Source organism: Esox lucius, chromosome 8 (assembly GCF_011004845.1).
Source record: "Esox lucius isolate fEsoLuc1 chromosome 8, fEsoLuc1.pri, whole genome shotgun sequence".
Taxonomy (NCBI): domain Eukaryota; kingdom Metazoa; phylum Chordata; class Actinopteri; order Esociformes; family Esocidae; genus Esox; species Esox lucius.
In genome coordinates this window covers 10512263-10532073 of record NC_047576.1, presented here as the reverse complement: position 1 = coordinate 10532073, position 19811 = coordinate 10512263, and the positions used below count along the sequence as shown (strand labels likewise).

The 19811-nt window shown below is 42.2% G+C and overlaps 1 protein-coding gene across 4 annotated transcripts; it reads right to left on the bottom strand.

The window, feature by feature from the left end:
- Nucleotide 1: 1 nt before the first annotated feature.
- On the bottom strand, nt 2–18543 carry tpm4a (tropomyosin 4a). 4 transcript variants are annotated; one of them, XM_010871514.3, is made up of 9 exons: nt 18185–18543; nt 16369–16494; nt 4867–5000; nt 4425–4542; nt 4269–4339; nt 4067–4142; nt 3242–3304; nt 3083–3152; nt 305–1334 (listed from the first exon to the last, which is right to left on the bottom strand). In XM_010871514.3, exons 1-9 carry the CDS (start codon nt 18296–18298, stop codon nt 1252–1254), a joined length of 855 nt encoding a protein of 284 aa, XP_010869816.1. In that variant the 5' UTR covers nt 18299–18543; the 3' UTR covers nt 305–1251. The 4 variants fall into 4 exon arrangements, with proteins under 4 accessions (XP_010869819.1, XP_010869816.1, XP_010869815.1 ...); XM_010871513.3 differs by lacking the exon at nt 305–1334 and adding an exon at nt 1902–2148; XM_010871517.4 differs by lacking the exons at nt 16369–16494; nt 18185–18543 and adding an exon at nt 11602–12075 and having other exon boundaries at nt 2–1334.
- Between the last annotated feature and the right edge of the window lie 1268 nt (nt 18544–19811).

The window sequence follows — 19811 nt, the reverse complement described above, 5'->3', positions numbered from 1 at the left end:
GTTGTTTTGTAAAAAATTTATTAGACTGAAAGCGAGAAAGGTGAATGTAACATTCCAACACAGATTGAGTCAAATGTTAGGCTTTCTTCAAGGGATGAGAAGCGAAGATTCATCACCTTTACAGACAACAGGAAAACTTTTCAGGGTTCATCTTCTCTGGTATGTGTATTCTTTGGTTTCGAGAGTTCCGCTGCCAGAAAGTGGTGTGAAATTACAGCAATACATCTTCTCAATACCCAACATTATTCTACTATATACAATAAGTATTCATGTTTTACTACCTTGATTGAGGCTTCAGTGGTGCTTTTTTAGGTTGAACTTTTACCATATGCTACCACCACCTATCAGGAATACAATTGTACACCTTGGTTACAGTCTAATGCAGAGCTTGGATAGTGGTCAAGTACGTTAGACAGGGCATAGTAGAAAGGAGGTGCTATGAAGCTGCATGTCAGCATATGGTGGCACTACAAGACTATATAGGTTTTTGTCAGAGGCTGGGGTGTAGTTTGTTGAAAGATTTTAGGAGGGTCTTTTCACACTGTCAAAAACAATGTTTTTTTTTGGCATTGGCAAACCCTCCACCAAACTGTCTGTCAGTCACAGTATTTTTCCACCACCAGTAGCACCACAGACCTATTCACCATCCTTCCACTGAGTCATCCTCTTGTGACTCTCAATGACCATGTTAACGCGCACATTCACACCAAAGAGAATATTGGCTCATTCTGAAAAGGCACAATCCATCCAACCCCTGTGAGTATGTTCAGGTACAGTACATTGTGAATGCACTAATTATGACCATCTCAGTTGGTGAAGATGATTCCTGGCCATGGTTTACACATGACCCCTAGGTGGAGCTCATGAATCACGTGTCATTGAGACCCTACACGTAACATAACCTTTTCGGAAAACACTGTTGGAGTGCAAATATGAGTTGTCCTTCTTTTTGGTCTGAATATGTCAGTGTGTGTAAACATGGTCATTATTCTGTAATCTTAAATTCTATAATCGCAAAGTTCCAAATTTTGTAAACAACAAATAAAGGAGTGGAGGAAGGTGGCTGTTCGGAATGTATTTCTCTTTGAACTTGAGAAACAGAGAGAAAGTGACTTAAGAGAAAAAATATTAAGGGTACAATATTTAATTTAGTCCCCTTTCGCTGGGAATAAGACTTTACAGCTCGAAATGTGAAATTAATTTGAATATTTATGGAATGTTGCAAGACATTTATCCTCTCCATCTTCATATTTATAAGCTGTTTAGCTCTTGCAGTGTTTGATCCAGAACTTGATGCATCCCCAGGTTTTCTTCTTTGGCACCCGCTAATTTCTCTGAGGAATAAAAAAGAATAACATTGCATGAAACCACACAGGACCGGAGCATCATTAAAGTGATTAATATTAATTACTTTTCCTTCCTATGAATTATGTTTCCTTGGGTTTGGTATAAGAAACACACAAATGCTGAAGCGATTCTCATATGGTATGTTCAACAGCTGTATAACCACACTAAATCAACCAAACTTTACAGGCATTAAACTTGATTATGGTAATATCTGCTTAGCAGCTTTATACAGAAATGTTCTATTGAAAGTACTTGGTTGCCCTGAACTTCAAGGAAAAAAGCCTATGGGACTTTACCAGAGTCCAAGCTGAGCTGTATACCCAACTGACATATTTTAAAACAGTTCTACAACTGTAACCTCAACCAGGAGTGCGTTAGTCAAACAGTTGTGTAACATATATTCACAAGAGGTGAAGAACCCTTGTTGTGAATACGTGATGCACTCCACAGATTCTCACCTTCTTAAAATCGTAATCAAATTACAAAGATTCATTATTTGTATGGAATAAGGAATTTGGAAACAGAGAAACTTGTAATTCAAGAAGAGAGGACAGTTGATTTTTTAGGAAAGAATAGGCTTTTAATGAGTTTGATTGCACAGTGAAATGGACAGAAGGCACAAAGAGCAGGAGAAAGGCCTGTGTTTCAGGAGGCAAAATCTGGTACACTGTAGGCCTACAGTGGGAAGGGTAGGAGGGAGACAGGCAGAAAAAGGCATCTACAAGGAGGTCATGTCATTGAGGGCATGGTCCAGCTCCTCGCTGATAGCCTTGTACTTCAGCTTCTGAGCGTACAGTTCATCTGGAGGTCAAAGGGCAGCAGCAAGTAGTGCAGATCAGGCACAGAAAAAGCAGCAGCAGAGAAGCGGAGAGCAGGACAGGGAATGTTAAAGGGAATGGAGGCAAAAAGAGAGGGAAAAGAAAGACAGGTCAGTAAATGCAGAAGAGAACATGTTCACAGTATTTAAGTGAGCACTTAAAAACATACATTTCTTGCATATATATTTTCTCTCTCCAGGATATAAAGCATTTAAGCGCATATCAAGGTTTTCTCTGTAGTACTTTCTTAACCTGTACCATGTGGCTCTTGTACCACATGTGCTGAGCTAAAAGGAATTCATGCACAAGCAGGTCTTTTGCAGTTTAGTAGAGAATGGGCCTACATATTTGTTTCCACCTGAGACCAAGGCAGGGTGTTTTATTAGCTTGTCAGAGAAGTTTCCATAGGTTTGGCATGTTACCCCTTCTTCTTGAGAAATACTTCCAGCTAGTTGAAACACAAAACCCTAGCTAGGAACGTGTCAATGTGAGACTGCATCGTAAAACTGAACGGTGAATATTGTTTCAATGATCAAGGAGAATATTAAATAACCAAACTTCTTGACCTTAGAAACAACAACCAGAGGAGAATATTTAACATGTTTGAAATCTTTACTAATTTACTGACATTGAATGCCTCCGTGACAGAAATGAATACGATAAATCGTGGCCGCGCCAGTCTGATTTATAAGGTGGCCGATTTATAGTCTGAGAACCACCACAAAATGGTTATTTTCTAAACAGTAGATAAATAGTTTAAATACTTTAATCTCCGGCATCTCTTTACCTTATAATTCTTTAATCTTTATATAATTGACTCTACCTTTACACTCTTTTAAACATGTTAACAAATTAACTTCCTCTTCTAATGCCACAGAGAAGTTTGCAACAGCTTTTTCTAAATAAAGCACTCATACCTTCCAGGTCATCGATGGACTTTTCCAGTTTGGCCACTGTTCTCTCTGCAAACTCTGCACGGGTCTCAGCCTAGGGGACAAAGGTGAAGAGTCTCAGACCAGGCTAACATCTTTAAATACACACTATGAAAATTAAATCTGATGCCAGAAACAGCCTACCTCCTTCAGCTTGTCGCTAAGAACCTTGATCTCCTCCTCATATTTGTCCTCTTTTTCTGAGTACTGTCAAAATACAAGACAGTCTGTTTCAGACAAACTCCAAACTCTTGAACATGTCAGAATATGAGAAACAGACAGACAAGGAAATGCATAGTCATTGATGGCCTTGCATGACACTTGGTCTACCGTGCTACGCTGTAAAAACTCTTCAGATGTGACCTGTCTTTGTTGGCAAGGGTATAGGCAAAACATTTAGCTGGGATGCCAATGAGAAGGACAGTGATTAATTTAACACATGACAACTGCTTAAAGATGCCCTCTGCTTAAAGTTTTTGAATAATTCTCACCTGTAAATTTGAAACTGATGCCAAAATGGTGTCTAAATGAGCCAAAATGTCTAATTATGAATTATATATAATCATCTGCAGCATAAACAATAATAATGTTCATACTTTGAAAAGTGTAGGGTGACATTTCTTAAAATTCTGAGGGGACATCTTGTGATGAGACAGGCACTAGGCTAGCTGGATAGAAATGCACAGACTTTGTTGGTCCAGGACTATTACACCTTTAGATTCCATCAACTTTATTATAAATTAATCAACATCCACTTTTGACTGGTGGTCACAGAGACCTTTTTCATAGACCTATGGAGATAGAATTGTGTCAGGCAATGATTATATTCAAGTAAATGTTGCTTTCTTGTCAGTCAAATACAATTCCTGATATACTATATGGAAAGGGCACTACTTTAAGAAGATGCACTAACCCAGAATATGCAAGTGTCTGTATTTACTTGTATGACGTAATAATATGCACACTGACCTTCTCAGAAGAGGCTTCTAGGGATTTGAGGTTGTTGGTCACATTTTTCAACTCCTCCTCCAGATCACTGCATTTACTACAGGGGAATAAAGGACCTAGCATTGGCCTCTTTATAACATGCAATAAAGGAAGGATCGTGAAATGTTTATTTTGAGGACATTGTTAGCCTTCTTATTTCAGTGTAGTTGTGTGCTGTACTTACAGTTCTGAGACTTCGGCCCTCTCCTCAGCTCTCTCCAGCTCTCCCTCCAGGATCACTAGTTTACGGGCAACCTGAAGTAGAGAGAGAACCATGTGATTAGAACAATGGAAGTGTTAGTGGCTCCCTCTGAGTGAATGAGACCTTGCCAAGACTCACCTCCTCGTATTTGCGATCAGCCTCCTCCGCAATGTGTTTGGCCTCCTTCAGCTGCATCTCCTGGATCTCCATCTTCTCCTCATCCTTGGAGGCCCGGTTCTCGATCACCTTCATGCCCCTGATTGGACAGGTTGCACAAGGACACCCAAGAAACGTTTAAATGTAATTTACAGCCAACTTAAAATGAAGTGATATTTAATTACATATTTCAGATGACTGTTCTGGAAATATCACTTTCAGTAAGTGGTGGTGATTTGCTGACAATGAACATGCTAACAAAATCCATTACTATAAAGGGCCTTCCGAACTTGTATGCAAAAGCTACATGTAGCTGGTACTATCCAACAGGCCTCAAACCAACAGGAAAAGAGGCATTAAAGATAAATATGAGTCAACAAAAAGATGATACATACATTAGTTTCTATGGCTAGAAGGTACTAACCTCTCACTCTCATCGGCAGCCTTCTCGGCCTCCTCAAGTTTTTGCAGCGCTGTGGCAAGCCTCTCCTGGGCCCGGTCCAACTCTTCCTCCACCAGTTGGATCCTGCGGTTCAGACCCGCCACATCACCCTCCGCCTAGGAGAAGAGAGGTCAAAGGTTAATTAGAGATAGGGGGACACACTAATGTAGTTAAGAGTTGTTCTAGACTAGAACGAGGAAGTTCCCTGAATGGAACCCTCATATTGAGGTTAATGACACCCCCAGTAACCCATAACCTCTGTAAGCGTCAAAGGACAGGAAAAATCTATTAAAACCTGAGGCAAGGAAATCTCCCAATTTGATAGTTCTGGGATGTCACATAGTGCAATTACAGTGTCTAAATGCAAAAGTGAATCTGAGGCAGATGGAACATTCAAATGGCTAGGATCCTGAGTTGCTACGTAGCTTTTTTTAATACTTAAGCAGTATGGCATGATGAGGTGTATATACCACAAAGCCCAGAGGGGCTTTATTGCTAATCTAAACTGGTTACCAGTACCAGTGTTGTTTAATCTCACCAATCCTTTAAGGCGGCATACAGTGTCATACTGGCTTTTGGCAAATTAGCATTCAGGGTTCCAACCACCTTGTTCATAATGTTTTCTATTTTACCGTATGGCAGAGACAGTAATCAGTACCAATGTCAACCGCGTGTCAGGTTCTTGTGTTCTGTCCCTAAATGTTGTCCAGCAGCAAAATTATACCAAGTGAAATTCTGGGTAGGTAACAATAAACAGACTGACAGCACCCTGTACAGCTTCTACCCCCAAGCCTCAAGACTAAAACATGACTACAAAGATACAGTATTACTGAATGGAAACGTGAATCTGTATTGTCCCCATTTTCCACTAATCCTTTACTTGGTGAAAAAACACTGAACTGTAACCACACACACGCACGATCATTGAAGAGTAGAATTTACCTCATGATCAGAGTCCCATCAGAACCCCTCCCCCCCAATATGTTTGTTACTCCAATCTTTTTAAACAATGCCAATGTAGAATGATTTAAAGGCAAGGTTGACACTGTAATTTTGATTTCATGGATTGTCAGTCCCTGCATCCAAAGGTCTATCTATGAATTTAAGGGCGGTTATATTTACTCAGGCTTATCCATCAGAGTACTCACTCATGTAATTGTTTCAATTAAGTCTTGCTTAAAGCTCAGTGGGTGAGCAATGAGAACAGGATGACGTGATGAAAAAGAACAATAGGATTCTCTTCACTTGGAAAAATAACCCTGTTTTGAGATAACAAATAGAAAAGCAAACATTCATTTCCTCTTCTGTCTTCATGAATACAATTTCAACCTCCTAGGGAGTAGGCCAACTATTTAAAAACAGAAACTGACTTCAGACCAATACAATGGAAGCGTTCCAGCAAACTCTGTCTTGGGCACTTCAGAGACCAGATCCAGCTTACACAACCTGCATTTATTCCTACTATAGCTACTAATTAGAAGGCATGCTTAGAGGGAGCTGTCCGTCACTGCCTTGTACCTGTTCCTATCACTTAAATTCAGCCATTTAGACATTTCTTGCACAATTGATTTTAGACACAAAAAGTACCCACTGTGATGAATGTATAAATATATAGTTAATATATAATCATTTATCAGACATTCTTATCCAGAGTGGTTAAAAAAGACATTTGGGGTCAAAGGAACAATGAAAGACTGCTTAACCTTTTCGGTTTGGCAATTTGAATCAAATTCAATTTGAATCAGTTTAATGCTGAAACGCTCCAAGCACTAGGCTAAATCACAAGTCAATCAGCCTCCCAGTCAGTCACACACCAATGGACTTGAAGACTGAACATTGCCCACTACATACAAGGTGCCTAAAGCGGCCGGGGAAACACAGGCTAAGGCTTGAGGCCTCAGGCCTAGGGAACAGCAGGGCCACTGAGAGGGGGGCTACCGTTGGAGGGGGAGGCATAAAGACGGCTAATAAAGAGCAGGAGTGGCTAATTAGAAGCTATTTGTTTTCGGAGTGAGTGCCATTCCGTTCCTCATGGGCTGGATATTTCAGCGGGACACTGGGCTTGGATGGCTCTGGGAAAGAGACACGGCTTCCAACATGACTTCCTGGTCCACTCAGAGCACGACGGTTGGCACGCTGTTCTTTGCCTCTTTTGCTCTCTCTCCATTTATGACTGACACCCCACCCATCCTCAACCCTTTTCCTTTCTCTGTCTCACTCTCGCTCTACATACTGACAAGAGAAGCGTTGGCTTTCAGAAACAGTGGAGGCAGGCAGGAAATGTTAATAAAATTAAAAGGTTGATTGATGAACAGCCTGCCAGCTAACAGCCAAACACAAATGTTAGCACTGTGGATAATATCTCGTCCCCTAACTCAATCATGGCAGTTTATGGGAATCAGATCAACTGCCAAACAGTCTGATAGAAAATACACAACAGGGCCTGAAAAAACAGATCTATTTACTGAATGAGGCAATGGCAGTGCGGAATAGGCCTCCACACACCGCAAACAAACATTCTATTCATGAGCTGCAGGTCAGTTAGGTTTGCATGTCTGTATGCAGCTGTTAAACGCCTTCAGATATAAACAGGCATTCAGTTTGCAACAGACCTAGCTTCCGGAATAGTTTAATGGACGTTGTCAAAACAGCAGCATAAAGACATTAAAAAGACAGGATTTACCACTAGAACAGCAATGATGTTGAGGTATTATATAACATCAGACTAATTACTATGAAGGGAAATGTACCACAGACAGTTCTCTGAGTGTTTTAAAATATGGTGCACTTCCCTTCCTACTTCTGAAGGTAATTCATTCATCCATGTCAAGGGAACCAGGCGATGTGCTATGAGAGACAATGAAAAATACTGGAATTCAAAAACGTAAGCCTGTCAGGGTAGGATGGAAGAAGCGTATAATTGTTGTTAGTTTAGCTACACAGTAAATAAACGAAGGGCCCGGCCTATGCTATATTGGCGGTTGCTAATTCATACTCTGGAGACTTAAAAACAACATAACTCTCTTAACAGAAGGCTCACCCTAAGTTTAGACTACATTTAAAGAAAGTACGTGAAATAGATTTAAGAGTAAAAAAAAATAAAAAAATTGGAGGATACGGACAGGAAACCAACCAACTATACATCCTCTCCTCTCCTTCCTCCCCTCTTTTTCTCAGTCAGTTCAGGGTCAGTGGGGAGTTCTCTCTCCCTCCCTCTCCCTCCCTCTCATTCTGTCTTTCCCTAGCCATGCCCCTTCCTTAGTCACACTGCATTCTCTGGGATGCATGCCTTATATGGTAAAACATACTCCAGAGAATGTTTGCGGTGCAGTGCCAAGAAGATGTTAGAAAGCAATCACACACACACACACGCGCACACACACGCACGCGCACGCACACTTAAATGAAACCATCTGAGAGTACTAGATTGACGAAAAGGAAAGATACCATTGCTACAATGAGGTGCTCTGCTAGCTTTTCTCTCACGCATAAATAAGCTGATCTAATTAAGAATGGAAGATAAGACATGCCTATTGAGAAACTAAAGACACCACATCATCGTGGTCTGTTCGGTGTCAGCATAGCCATGGACGTAGCTGAGCTCCTGTTACAGTGGGTCAGAAAAACTGATCATTTGCTTCTGTATCTGCTAAAAGACTGTAATGTGTTCCGATACACTGAGGCTATTGGAAGCCACCTGGCAGCTGATGACACAACGCCTCCCCATTGACACTAATAACATGCTGCCACTGCATCCCCATCAAGCAGCTGCCACTCGCTACAATACGCTTGATGTTCAGCCAGCATCTGGAGCACTGCATCTCTGAATAACTGCCTTTGTCCCCTGGTCGACACACACTGGAATATCACTACCCGTCCCTGTGGCCACGCGACCGGCTTTCGTTAACCTTTCCATACAACTCTGAGAAACTTCATGTCAATACCAGATTATTTTCATCGGCCACGTGTATGTAAATGCAGAGTTATGCATGAGAGGGGGAAGACTACACAAAAATGAGATTTTTTGCCTGTGAACTCACAGACTCATCGCAGCTGGGTCTATGAGTTCACACACAAACATAATATTTCCAATTAAAAATATATGTTCTTTTTTTTTACAGCATACATTTTAGGTGAGTGAAAAAATAAATATCCAAAGCCTTTTGCAATACTGACAGAAAAGATGTTTGTTGGACCCCAGCGAGAATCAAACCCAATACCTTTGTCTCACTAGTGCAATGCCTATATGAACTTAGACACAAAGGACAGACATGGCGAGAAATGCATCACTAGGAAACACATTCCAGTTGGTGCACTCATCCTGTTGAGTCATCGAGGGAAGTGAGACGTCAGGAATACGTATTGCTTCATTGAAGGATGATGGGGTAAAGGAGAGTGTACGGATTGGGTTTCTATGGAAGACTTCCAGCCAGACTGTGTTACAGTTGTGGACCAGTTCTGTTATGATCCCATCTGTTAGCAGAGGCTTAACACACAAAGACTCATACAAGCAGGATTGTCAGAAGATATGTAAAGGCAGGCTATTAAACATCAGGCATGTGCTTTCTAATGCAGCCCTTCAAGCCTTTTAAATGCAAATAAGACGCTCAGTGAGGAGACTGGTCAACATCATGTCAGCTGCATTCTTCCAGACCTAAGCCTGCTTCAGAGACTGCTCACTACAATGTTTATTGGTCTGACAAAATGGGCAAAACAAAAGGCCTGGTCAGAAGAATCTCGGTTCGCTAACCAACACTATCAGAAAGTGCAGTTATGCAAATAAAAGGATGCCAGAGATCAACTGTGTCTTAAAGCTTATGTGTTGCTGACAGTAATGACTGGAGATGTAAGGGCCATCAAGGGACAGGAAATTACTGGGGAATTACCAGACAGACAAGACTCGTCCATCAAACTAGGTCTACGTATATGGCATTCACTCTAGGCTTCATTGGGTTGTCAAAAACACATAAGCAAAAAATGTGTATTAGTACTTGGTGAGAGAAAGCCTTATACTTGCAGTGACACAGTAAGAACATAACTACACATAGTAATTGGGTTGTCTCTTAAATCCCCACCAAATCAGGATGTGTCAGAGTCCAGGCCTGGGTGAAATGTCCATTCTCTGCTTATCTTCCTGTTTATCTGGGCTGAGGCTGAGGCACAGGAAGTCTTAAGAGTGGAGCCGGCCGGCAGCCAGTATCCTGGGTCGGTTCCTCAGGGGCAGGGAGTGGAGAGACCACTACTAACTACTGATACTGGGTCAGATTGAATAAGATACTGTTTCACCCCCTAAGGTTTAAGACTAGAACTCAGAGTGAGGTAATCTGATCCTAGATCTGTGGTTAAGCGCAACATGGTCTACATCTTGCCAGAGGCTGTCCCTTAAGGTAGAGTGGAGGATGCGATGGGAGGGAATTGAATGGGGCTTGGGCTAAAGCCCTGAGAGCTGTGGAGTGAAGTTAAGTAACACTTTGAAATAAAAACCTGTCTCTTAAAAATATGCCTTCATTTTACTTCAAAAGATCTCCCTGTCTGTCCTCTCTGAAAGACGATTAATTGCCTCAAGGCAAAACCATTCCCTTATTGGTGCAACTTGTTCCAACGAAAGGGTTTGTTATGCCAAGAAATCCCCCAGATTTGTCGCAATTACTTTCACGTTGGCAGATAGTGAATATATTATGAATGTAATGACAGATCTAAATACTGTACAGGTTGGTAAATTGCGATCAATACAGCAGACTTACAACATGTGTAAAAGTATTTTGTTTCCTATGCAAATGTTCCTATTAACTTGCTTAACAGAAAAATCCATCTATGTCCTATAAGCCCAGGTCTCTTATATGTCAGTGAAAGCCTCTCAAGACTACTAGTGGCATATAGTGACACCCTGGGCCTCTCGTGGAGGACAATAACTATTCTTCAAGCATCCCTTTCACATTCCTCTTTCTTTCGTTCCCTTTTGATGGATTGCTCTGAAATTAAGGGGACCCCCTCAGCCAGATCCTCTCATTACCTCACCTCAGCTGACTTCTCTGACTTCATCTCTCTCTGTCTCCCTCTCCTCAGGACTTCTACATATACGATCATTAAAGCCATTTTGTAATTATTCTTCAAATTTGTTCAATAATTCAGATTTTGAGGGGGTAATGAATATTACAGACAGCCCAATGTGCCCTGCCCAGGAAAGACTAAAATCCTGAGATCCATTGAACCTGAGCCTCCAATATGCAATACAAGCCCATGCCCTTGCCTCTAGGCACATACATGTGGCCATATAAATATATACATGTATATGGTAATACCTTGAGCAAAATTAGGCTGTTACTAATGAACTACATCAGTTAAAGCATACCCTATTTACACAAAACATTTGAGAAAATGTGACAAAATATTAAGAGAGAAGAGGATATTTAAGTTATGAAATGTGTCAATATTCTCAGACAACGATGGATGATTCCTACTTCTAGCACATTAGCTGACTGAGGGGCACGCGCTAGGACCTTTAGGAATCGACCCGTTTCAGATTCAGATGACCAACGCCTAGCATTGTTGCGTTTAGTCTTCGTCACTATACCGGCTGATCAATGAATTAGCGTAGCGGTTCTACTCGAGTAAAGAACGTAACATTATGACAGACTTTCTCAGGAGGACAGGTGAGATGAGTTTCCAAAGGGCTTTGACAAAGAGAGGAAAAAGATACGTATTCTATTGTCTCACTTTCTCCCGAAGTTCTCGTTCTCCATCCAGTTCTCTCTGTAAAACCTGGGCTCGGTCTTCTGCATCATCGGCTTGCTGTTGCAAACACTGGATCTTTCTCTTCACAGCGTCCAAAGAGTTCAAACCTGCCATTGTCGTACTATTTGGTAAAAAAATTAAACGTTTGGTATAGAAAATGTAATTATGTTACTAAATCAAAATGTTCTATTAGAAACAAAATATACAAATAGTAGGCCTATTCAGTCTTTGTAATGGACCGAAATAGCAGAATAGAAATCTTCCGAAGTGCAATAAGAAAAGTTATTTAAGGCAAAGCAATGGACTATCCAGGTGTTTCCGAAATTGTTCTTGAGCTCCGACTCAGTCTAAGAGTATCTAAACAAAAGTATTAAACGATGCCTACTTTGTAAAGTAATATATATTAACGCATTTGCGAAGCACAGCGTTTCAGTTTTGAAAGGCAGATAAAAAGGCAGGAATGATGAGGAAAGTTATTGCGCACTCCTCCAAACCAATCCGGAGAACTGTGATCCAGATGAGGTCACGGTTCCAGATAGGCGGGGCGTGCCCGTCTCTGCGTTATGTTTGCGTTTGTAGGCGACGGGAACTTAAAATGAAAATGCAATCAACAGCACAGTTAAAAACACCTATGTATTATGTCGCATAGCAGTAATTTGTACGGCAACAGTTGCCAATGCCATTGCAAATAATGTGGTATGTTCTTAATGTCAGGGATTCAGAACAGGGATTAAAAAAAAATCCATTCCAGCAAACATGAGGCTAAAATGTAACACCTTTCATCTCTGGGTTTGATATGATTTGGAAAAGTCATGGACTACTTAATGAAACTGACTAATATTAAGAACAGTTTGGCCATGTTATATTGTGTAGTATATATTAAGCTTACAAAGTAAAGAAAGTCTGTTGTCCAGATCAAAGCCCAACCTGCCTTAGATTTTTTTTTTACTATATTGTGGTGTGTCTGTGAAACACAATACACACACCATTTTGTATTGTCTACTGTAATCTGATACCTCACTGTTGAATAGCTCAACAATGTGTGTTGGTGGCAATACAAGGCGTTGCATAATATGATTAGCATTCCGTTTTTTACACTGTGGCTGGCAGACAAAATGATCATGTTCTGATTTAAGGGTTCTGTTGTGGAATTTCAATCGATACAGCTCCAGGTTTTATGAACGCCCGTGCGATTTGCCCACCGGAAAAGCTTGGAGCATTGATTTCATTAGACACAGGAGTGTGGGCCTTTCTGTTTGCTTTAGCGGCATTCCTGACATTCCAGGGCTGCATGGCCATTGGAGCCTGCTCTCCCCCTGCTGCTCCACAGCCCCTATCAGTGGGCCTGCAGTACACCACCTTCAGCCTGCTCTGTCGTTACCATGCCTCACAGACAGAGGACATACCACACGCTTTAGGGTGGGGTTCCCCTGAGACACAAATCTAGGATCCTGATGTTAATCATTAGGGAGGGAAATGTGAAACTGACCTTTGACCAGTGTCCAGGGACAACCTCGCCATACGTTCACAAATCCTCTCAGACAACAGGCTAACATTTGCAACGTCGGCGCACGGAATAGATGCTTGTCTGTCTTTTAGAGCAGCTCTTCCCTACCGACTCGGCTTGGCTGTGTAGGTTATGTGTAATGGATTGACTGCTGCCTGTAATAAATGACATGTGGCGAAGTGCTCCGGAGCATGTTTTCATGCCTGGCTTAAATTCCTCAGAGCTGCCTTGTCAGCCCTGACTGCCTGGGCCTAGTAAGACACTTCCCCTGTCTCCGTTCTGTGCAATATAACAGTAGTGGGCTTCCCTGGGATATCCGGAAACCCAAACAATACAACTTCCCAGAGTCCCCTTGTGGAAGTTGGGGCACACACGACTCCGATAACCTTACGTTACTATCTTATTCCCAAACTACTATCACTGTTTCCTCAGAGGTTATTTTAGAAAGTTTCAACTGGCTAGAGTTTTTCTTGGATGGGTTCTTGTGAAAATATTTTGGTTTTCTTGCGTATCTCAGACACTAATATACTGGGTTTGGAAAAGGGTGTCTGGTTTGAGTGATAATGTCTGATGATGAGACCGGGCTAACGTCATTCGAGCCCCTGGTAAAAAAAAAAACAAACACTGCTGCCGCCTCCATTGATCAGTCCTGGAATATCTGACAGTATAAAAATTACTAAATTGGTTAATATGTACATTTAACCTTGTAGATTAACCCGATATTGTGGGTACATGATAACACAAACCACTATTGAAAAATACTCCGAATACATTTGACAAATATAGTTCTTATATTAAATAGTACAGTTGGACAGTACAAACAAAGCAGGTGTAGAGGGATACCCAGTTCAGAGCTGCCAACCATACATACAGTATCCACTATCCAGTTTTTACCATCATTCTTGACTGTTGACCAAAGCTGCTTGTGTTTATGTAGAACGTAGCAGCTGAGTGGGAATGTGTTTGTGAGCTCATCTTTCAGGACTGTGTGCACAGGAATGGTACATACTCTCAGAAGTCCCCAAGAAGACAGTCCGGATCAAAGCCCGCTCAAAGCCGATACTGCCACTGGGGCAGCGGGCCAACTAAAATGAGATCTAGTAGAATGGATTTCAAGGTAATTGTATAAGGTGGATGGGTATATTATTGACCAAATTTGATGTCACAAATGCCCAACAGGTGGGAGCAATTTCACGAATGCTCAAATACATTACTGTTATCAAACTCAGTCATTTAGCCCTATAGTGACTGTTCATAACTCAGCATCTGTGTTATAGATTCAGTATTACATTAACTGCTAGGCTTTGGTTGATACTCATTTTTGGTGCAGGTACTGTTCAGTTTTAAATTCAGTAGCTCTAAAATACTTTTATTTTAGAGGTGCAGGAACTCTAGCAGTAAGAACATTTGGGTGCCAGTACTCAGGTCAGGTAACCTCCAGCACTGATTACATTACTGTTCCTCAAATAAGCTTTATTAGCCAGTTATTCATTTTCTTGGTTTATACTTTTTCTAAACAAAAGTAAATATTTAACAGGAAATGGTGGTTGTGTTTTTTTTTTTTAAAGGTCGGAAGGGACTCCCAGATCAGCAAAACGTTTAGTACATCCTGTTCTTCATGTGTGATGCCTTTCAGTGGCCCTGGCCTTTTGGGGGGCGCTAAGCTAAATTTGATTTGGGGGCCCCCTCTCCACTAGTGGTCTGGGGCTCACTAGGGTCGGCCCTGCTGCCTTTTCATTATTGCCTCTGGAATATGTCTACTTTTGATTTCCCTTCAGTTGGATACATCAGTTTATGGATGCTATAAAAGTAAAGCAACCAGGTTAGTAAGACTTGAAAATGTAATTGAAGCTGAACTATCATTAGTTAGCTATGGACTTTGAGGCTGTGTCATCTAGTGGAAACTGCCACTCATGCCTGAAGTGCCAAGTGACTCTGGCTTTGAGAGCTAACAGCCTTTAGTTTTTACCATGAATAGCCCCAGCCGTCAATCTCTAAAGCCCAATTCAAGTAATGTTATTACATACAGAGGCACAAATCACCACATTTGTAATGTCAATCCCCCCCGAATGTATCTGTAATTTCAACTTAGCAGGAGAGTAATGATTTTTTTCAGACAGAAAAGCCTGCTGTTCCTCAGCCATCTCCAGTGTGAGACAACATTCTTGTGTTTTGAGAGGCATTTTGGAGTTTGATGGGTGCTGCATGTGTTTTGAGAAAGAAAACAGTTACTTTTACTTTCAGCTAATCTTAAAAATGTATGCTAGGCACATAAAAGTATATACAGGGCCTGGTTGTATCAACTTCCACAGTAAATGCTTGTGTTAGTAGTCTACGTTTTGTGCCTGTAAATAAAAGAAATCAGCAAACCTGTGCTAAAGCTCTAACCTAGTCCTTTCAGCCGGTTACTTTGGTACAGCACATAAGGGGTTATGTATTGACACACCAAGCCACTTAAATCACTCAGTACAGGACAAGAATCCGTGATAGGCCCTCTAAAGGCTTTACCAAACAATGCCTCTGAAGCCTCCACTCACCCCTGGAACCTAGATAGGCACCAAGGATGCATAACCCGGGGAGATGACTCCCACACGGGGGGGGGGGATTACCACTCCGTTAATGTGTTGCGAGCCACAGTCAACAGCAAGGGAGAACGAGTTCCTCTGAGTTTGTTGAGATATGCCAACACCGTCTTATTGCCGGTCGGAAATGCCTTAACAACAGGAAAGTCACCAGGAGCTGGAGGTACTTGATGCGTGGCAGAGGATACTTTCTCCTAACTGAGACTCTGCCCGTTGAAGCACCCTGTAATAATGTTTTTAGAACCAATCCCCTTGAGGTACAACGGAGATACACAGAGGCTGTCGGCTATCCTTCAGACCAGCTCTGCCTCCTCTACACTCTGTAGGTCTGTGGAATACGGCCTCCTTGCAGTTTAAGCAGGACCAGGTGACCCCTAGCTTGTGACTACACCCTTTGGCCAAAGATGGGACAGGTGAGAAGCCCTCTGAAAACTGGACCACCTTTGCAGAGGAGGATTTCACAGGCCCACCAACACACGTGTCATCCAGAAGTGACTCCCTGACAGGAAACAATATTTTACATGTGGTTTTCTTCACGCTACCTACACCATAAGGAGGGTGTGGGCTCAAGTGCCCTATACTTAGCCCATGTCCCTAGCATCCCCCCAGTCCCAATCCCTTCAATCACTACATTGTGGGTGTTTTTTGCTGCCTACTCACATCTGCGGCGGTCTTCTCAGACTGTTCCAGTTTCTCCTGGGCGTCTTTAAGGGCCTCTGAGTATTTGTCCAGCTCATCTTCAGTCCCCTTCAGGTTCTTCTGCAGGCTCAGCAGCTCATCTTCTAGCTAGATCAGGAGAGATGAGTGAGAGAGTTAATAGGACACCATTCCACAGGGTCTCAAATGAAAGGCATTATGTTTTCATTTCCCAGGAGCCTTAAATACTTATGTCCAGTGGACTTTACACGATCAGCCTGTCTACCCAGAATCCATCTTATTATCTGAAGACCAATTTAGCACCCATGTGTGTCAATGTTACACCCCTCTAACAGCGTGAGGGAAAATAGATGCCTATAAAATGGTAACAGCCTGGCTGATGGATTGATCATCTGCTCAAAGTAACAGTGAGCCGCTGATAAGTCTATAATGTGCATGGGTCACTGCCCTCAGGGTGTTGAAAGCTGAGTTTATTTTTAGTCAGCGCTAACAAGAGTGCTGGGGTGTGGAGCCTGCCCACAAACCGGGCACCACAGTCCCTAATCAGAGTTCACTGCCTGTGCCTGTGGGCCACTGAAGTGCTCCTGATAATGCCGATGGATTCCACACAGCTCATCCCCCCGCTGTTGTCTATAATTACCACCGCTATCCGGTCGGCACTGTGTTCTGACAGGCGATGGAGACACCTGCCAGGCACTTGGACGTATGCCTGCACAGACGCCTCTCGTCCAGCGGTGGACCCCAGCCAGACTCCCCTGCTCCAGGCATGCCACGAGAGCCCCCTTACAAACCCCTCAGGGTAGATAGTCTCTGGCGCCTGGCTCGCTCTCCGTGGAAGTGGAGGGTGGGAATTTGGGAACGTGACCGCTGCACGGTTCATCCGGTCGTGGGTCAGGGCCTTGTGGGTCAGGGCCTTGTGGGTCAGGGCCTTGTCGTCAGAACACCGTAAATGAAGACATCCCAGGAGTGACGATGCATTGAACATGTCTCTTTTTTTCTCTTGTAAATGTCTTTTTTCTGTTGCGATCACTTAACCCCAACCCCAACAAAGTCCACATCTCTTGAATGAATCTTTGTGGATAGCTTCAAACAGAAAACGTACTGAAGAGTTAAATAGGCCCTGTTGTGAAGTCCCTGTGGTTCTGTGTGTGGTCCGCTAATGTTGTGATCCTGTCCTTTTCTCCTCCCAAGGCTGCTGTGGATTGTTGTTAGGAATCTTGCTTCAGAGGTCAGCATCTTTATAGAGTCCATGAGTCATTGTTTGTTCAACCCGAACATAACACTTTCAAAGAGAGCTGTGCTCTGATCATCTTGAGCTATTGCAAGCTTATGCATGCTTTCTAAAACCTCATCTTTAAGACGCTTTAATGTTGCTAGGTACATTTTTATTGTATTTAACTTCTTATTGTTGCTAGATTCATTTTCATCAAAACGCACCTTAGTTTTAAACAAGGCAAAGATAAATTGCTTACAATCTAAACCTTTGATTTAGATACATAATTTGGTCTTTAATTAAATTGCATTTCAACCTCATTTGCTCAGAAATATGTCTGGAATGGAACAAATGTTGAGGTTGGATTAGTCTATAGCAGTGTGATTAGTCAAAATAGCCCATGTGGTTTGAGTTTGAGAATAATCATCATCATCATCCAACTCAGATTCTTCTTGTGAAAACCAATTCAGCGCCTTAAATTAATCTGTTAAATGACAATGATTGTGAACACACCTGTTGACCAAACCCTTCACCTCTTTCTTCTGTGCGGTGTTCCAAAGTCTGGAGTTGGGTGCGTACAGATCCAACGACATGTATCTCACTCACCTGCTTGCACTTGTCCTCCGCTGCTTTCTTGTCAGTCTCGGCCTGCTCCGCCCGGTCGATGGCGTTCTCCTTGTCCAGCTTCAGCATCTGCATCTTCTTCTTGATGGCCTCCATGGTGCCCGGTTAGGATGCTCTCGCTGAGGTGAGAAATGTAGCCCGAGAAAATATTGTGGCGTTACCCCGGTAGGTTTAGACTGAGCCTGTCCTGTGCAACTCTAGTGCCCCGCTGTAACCTGATTCCGAAAGAGTCGGAGGGATAGAGAGACAGTGGTAGAAAAAGGGGAGTGAGAAAGCGCAGCAAGAGAGGGATGCAGACTGGAGCCTGGGGCTGCCGTCAATGCTTTAAACTTCCAACAGAACCTGAGTGTAGTCTCTGTTGACCCCTCATCCCCTCCCTCATCCCTCCACTCAACGCACTGCCCCCCCCCCCCCCCCCCCCCCCCGCCTAACCAGACATCCACCATACTCCACCCAATCAAACCACTCATATAAGGCCTTTCTAAGGAAGGGCTTGGAACGCTGTACACTCTCACTCACACAGCAGTCCTCTGCCAATCTCCTTATTTGGGTTGCCATGTTTTCACAGCAGAAAATACCGATCAGACAGGAGAGACAAACACAAGGCCTGTTTCCACATTTAACCCCATGGATGGAAGTGTTGAAATACAGTGCAGAGTTTAACACTCCTCTTGTTCGGCTCAAGAAAAGGTTTGAGCGATTTTATGGATGAGACAAATGAAAACAATTAGAAAGTTGGGATTCCATGGGAAACATCTGTGTGGATCATAGAGGATTAGGCCATCCAAGCCACCAGCACAGCTTCAGATATAACCGAGAGCAGATTGAACAAGGTTGCGTTGACATTTGCTTATACCAAAAAGCTGATGTGAGTGGGTATACCTGTTGATGGGTGAGATTTGAGAATTACGCCTGCTGTTGAAATAAACAGACATCGACTGTTCAGTAGTATTGAAATGCTGAACATTTTGAAAGATTTTGCTGAGTTTGGTACCCTAATATGAGTTTGGGTATGTTTAGGATGGATATTCACAGAGCCAGGGCATTGTGAACAATGGAAGAACTGTGAAGATGTCTTCTCTCATAGGGAAGTATGAGGAGAGACACATTAAGGGAAAGTGTGTCTGCCCCAAACTCGGACCCATGACCTGTCTGTCTGTTCACAGCTTTGTAGCATAGCAGCAGCACTACAGCTACAGTGGCTCTCAAATGTTTTAACCCACCTTGGACTTATCATTTTATTGTGTTACAAACTGCAATCAAAATGTATTTAATATTGCGTTTTTGCCACTGATCAACACAAGCAAACATCCATAATGTCAAAGTGAGAAATAGAATCTACAAATTGTTGTAAATGAATTACAGTATGAAACATTAAATGATTGAATTAAATTTACACTTAAAATTTTGGGGTGGAAATGTTGGCAAAAACATTCCAATAAATTATTAAATACATGAGATTTTTTAATTGTTCCCAATTTGTTCCCATTGAGATAATGTAATTATATTCACACATTATTTTGTTTTAAATGGATTAAGTCTTCCATTTACACTTTTGTCCAGCATAATTATACAACCTGTAATTCAGTTAGGAAGATTCTGAAAAATT

Bases quoted from the DNA above. Each gene is read 5' to 3' on its own strand.
- tpm4a (XM_010871514.3), bottom strand. From the start codon at position 18,298: ATGGAGGCCATCAAGAAGAAGATGCAGATGCTGAAGCTGGACAAGGAG. The intron at 16,495-18,184 runs GTGAGTGAGATA...CTCCTGATCTAG, and splicing joins CGGAGGACAAGTGCAAGCAG to CTAGAAGATGAGCTGCTGAG. The intron at 3,305-4,066 runs GTCAGTGTGCAT...GTATTTTGACAG, and splicing joins TAGAAGCCTCTTCTGAGAAG to TACTCAGAAAAAGAGGACAA.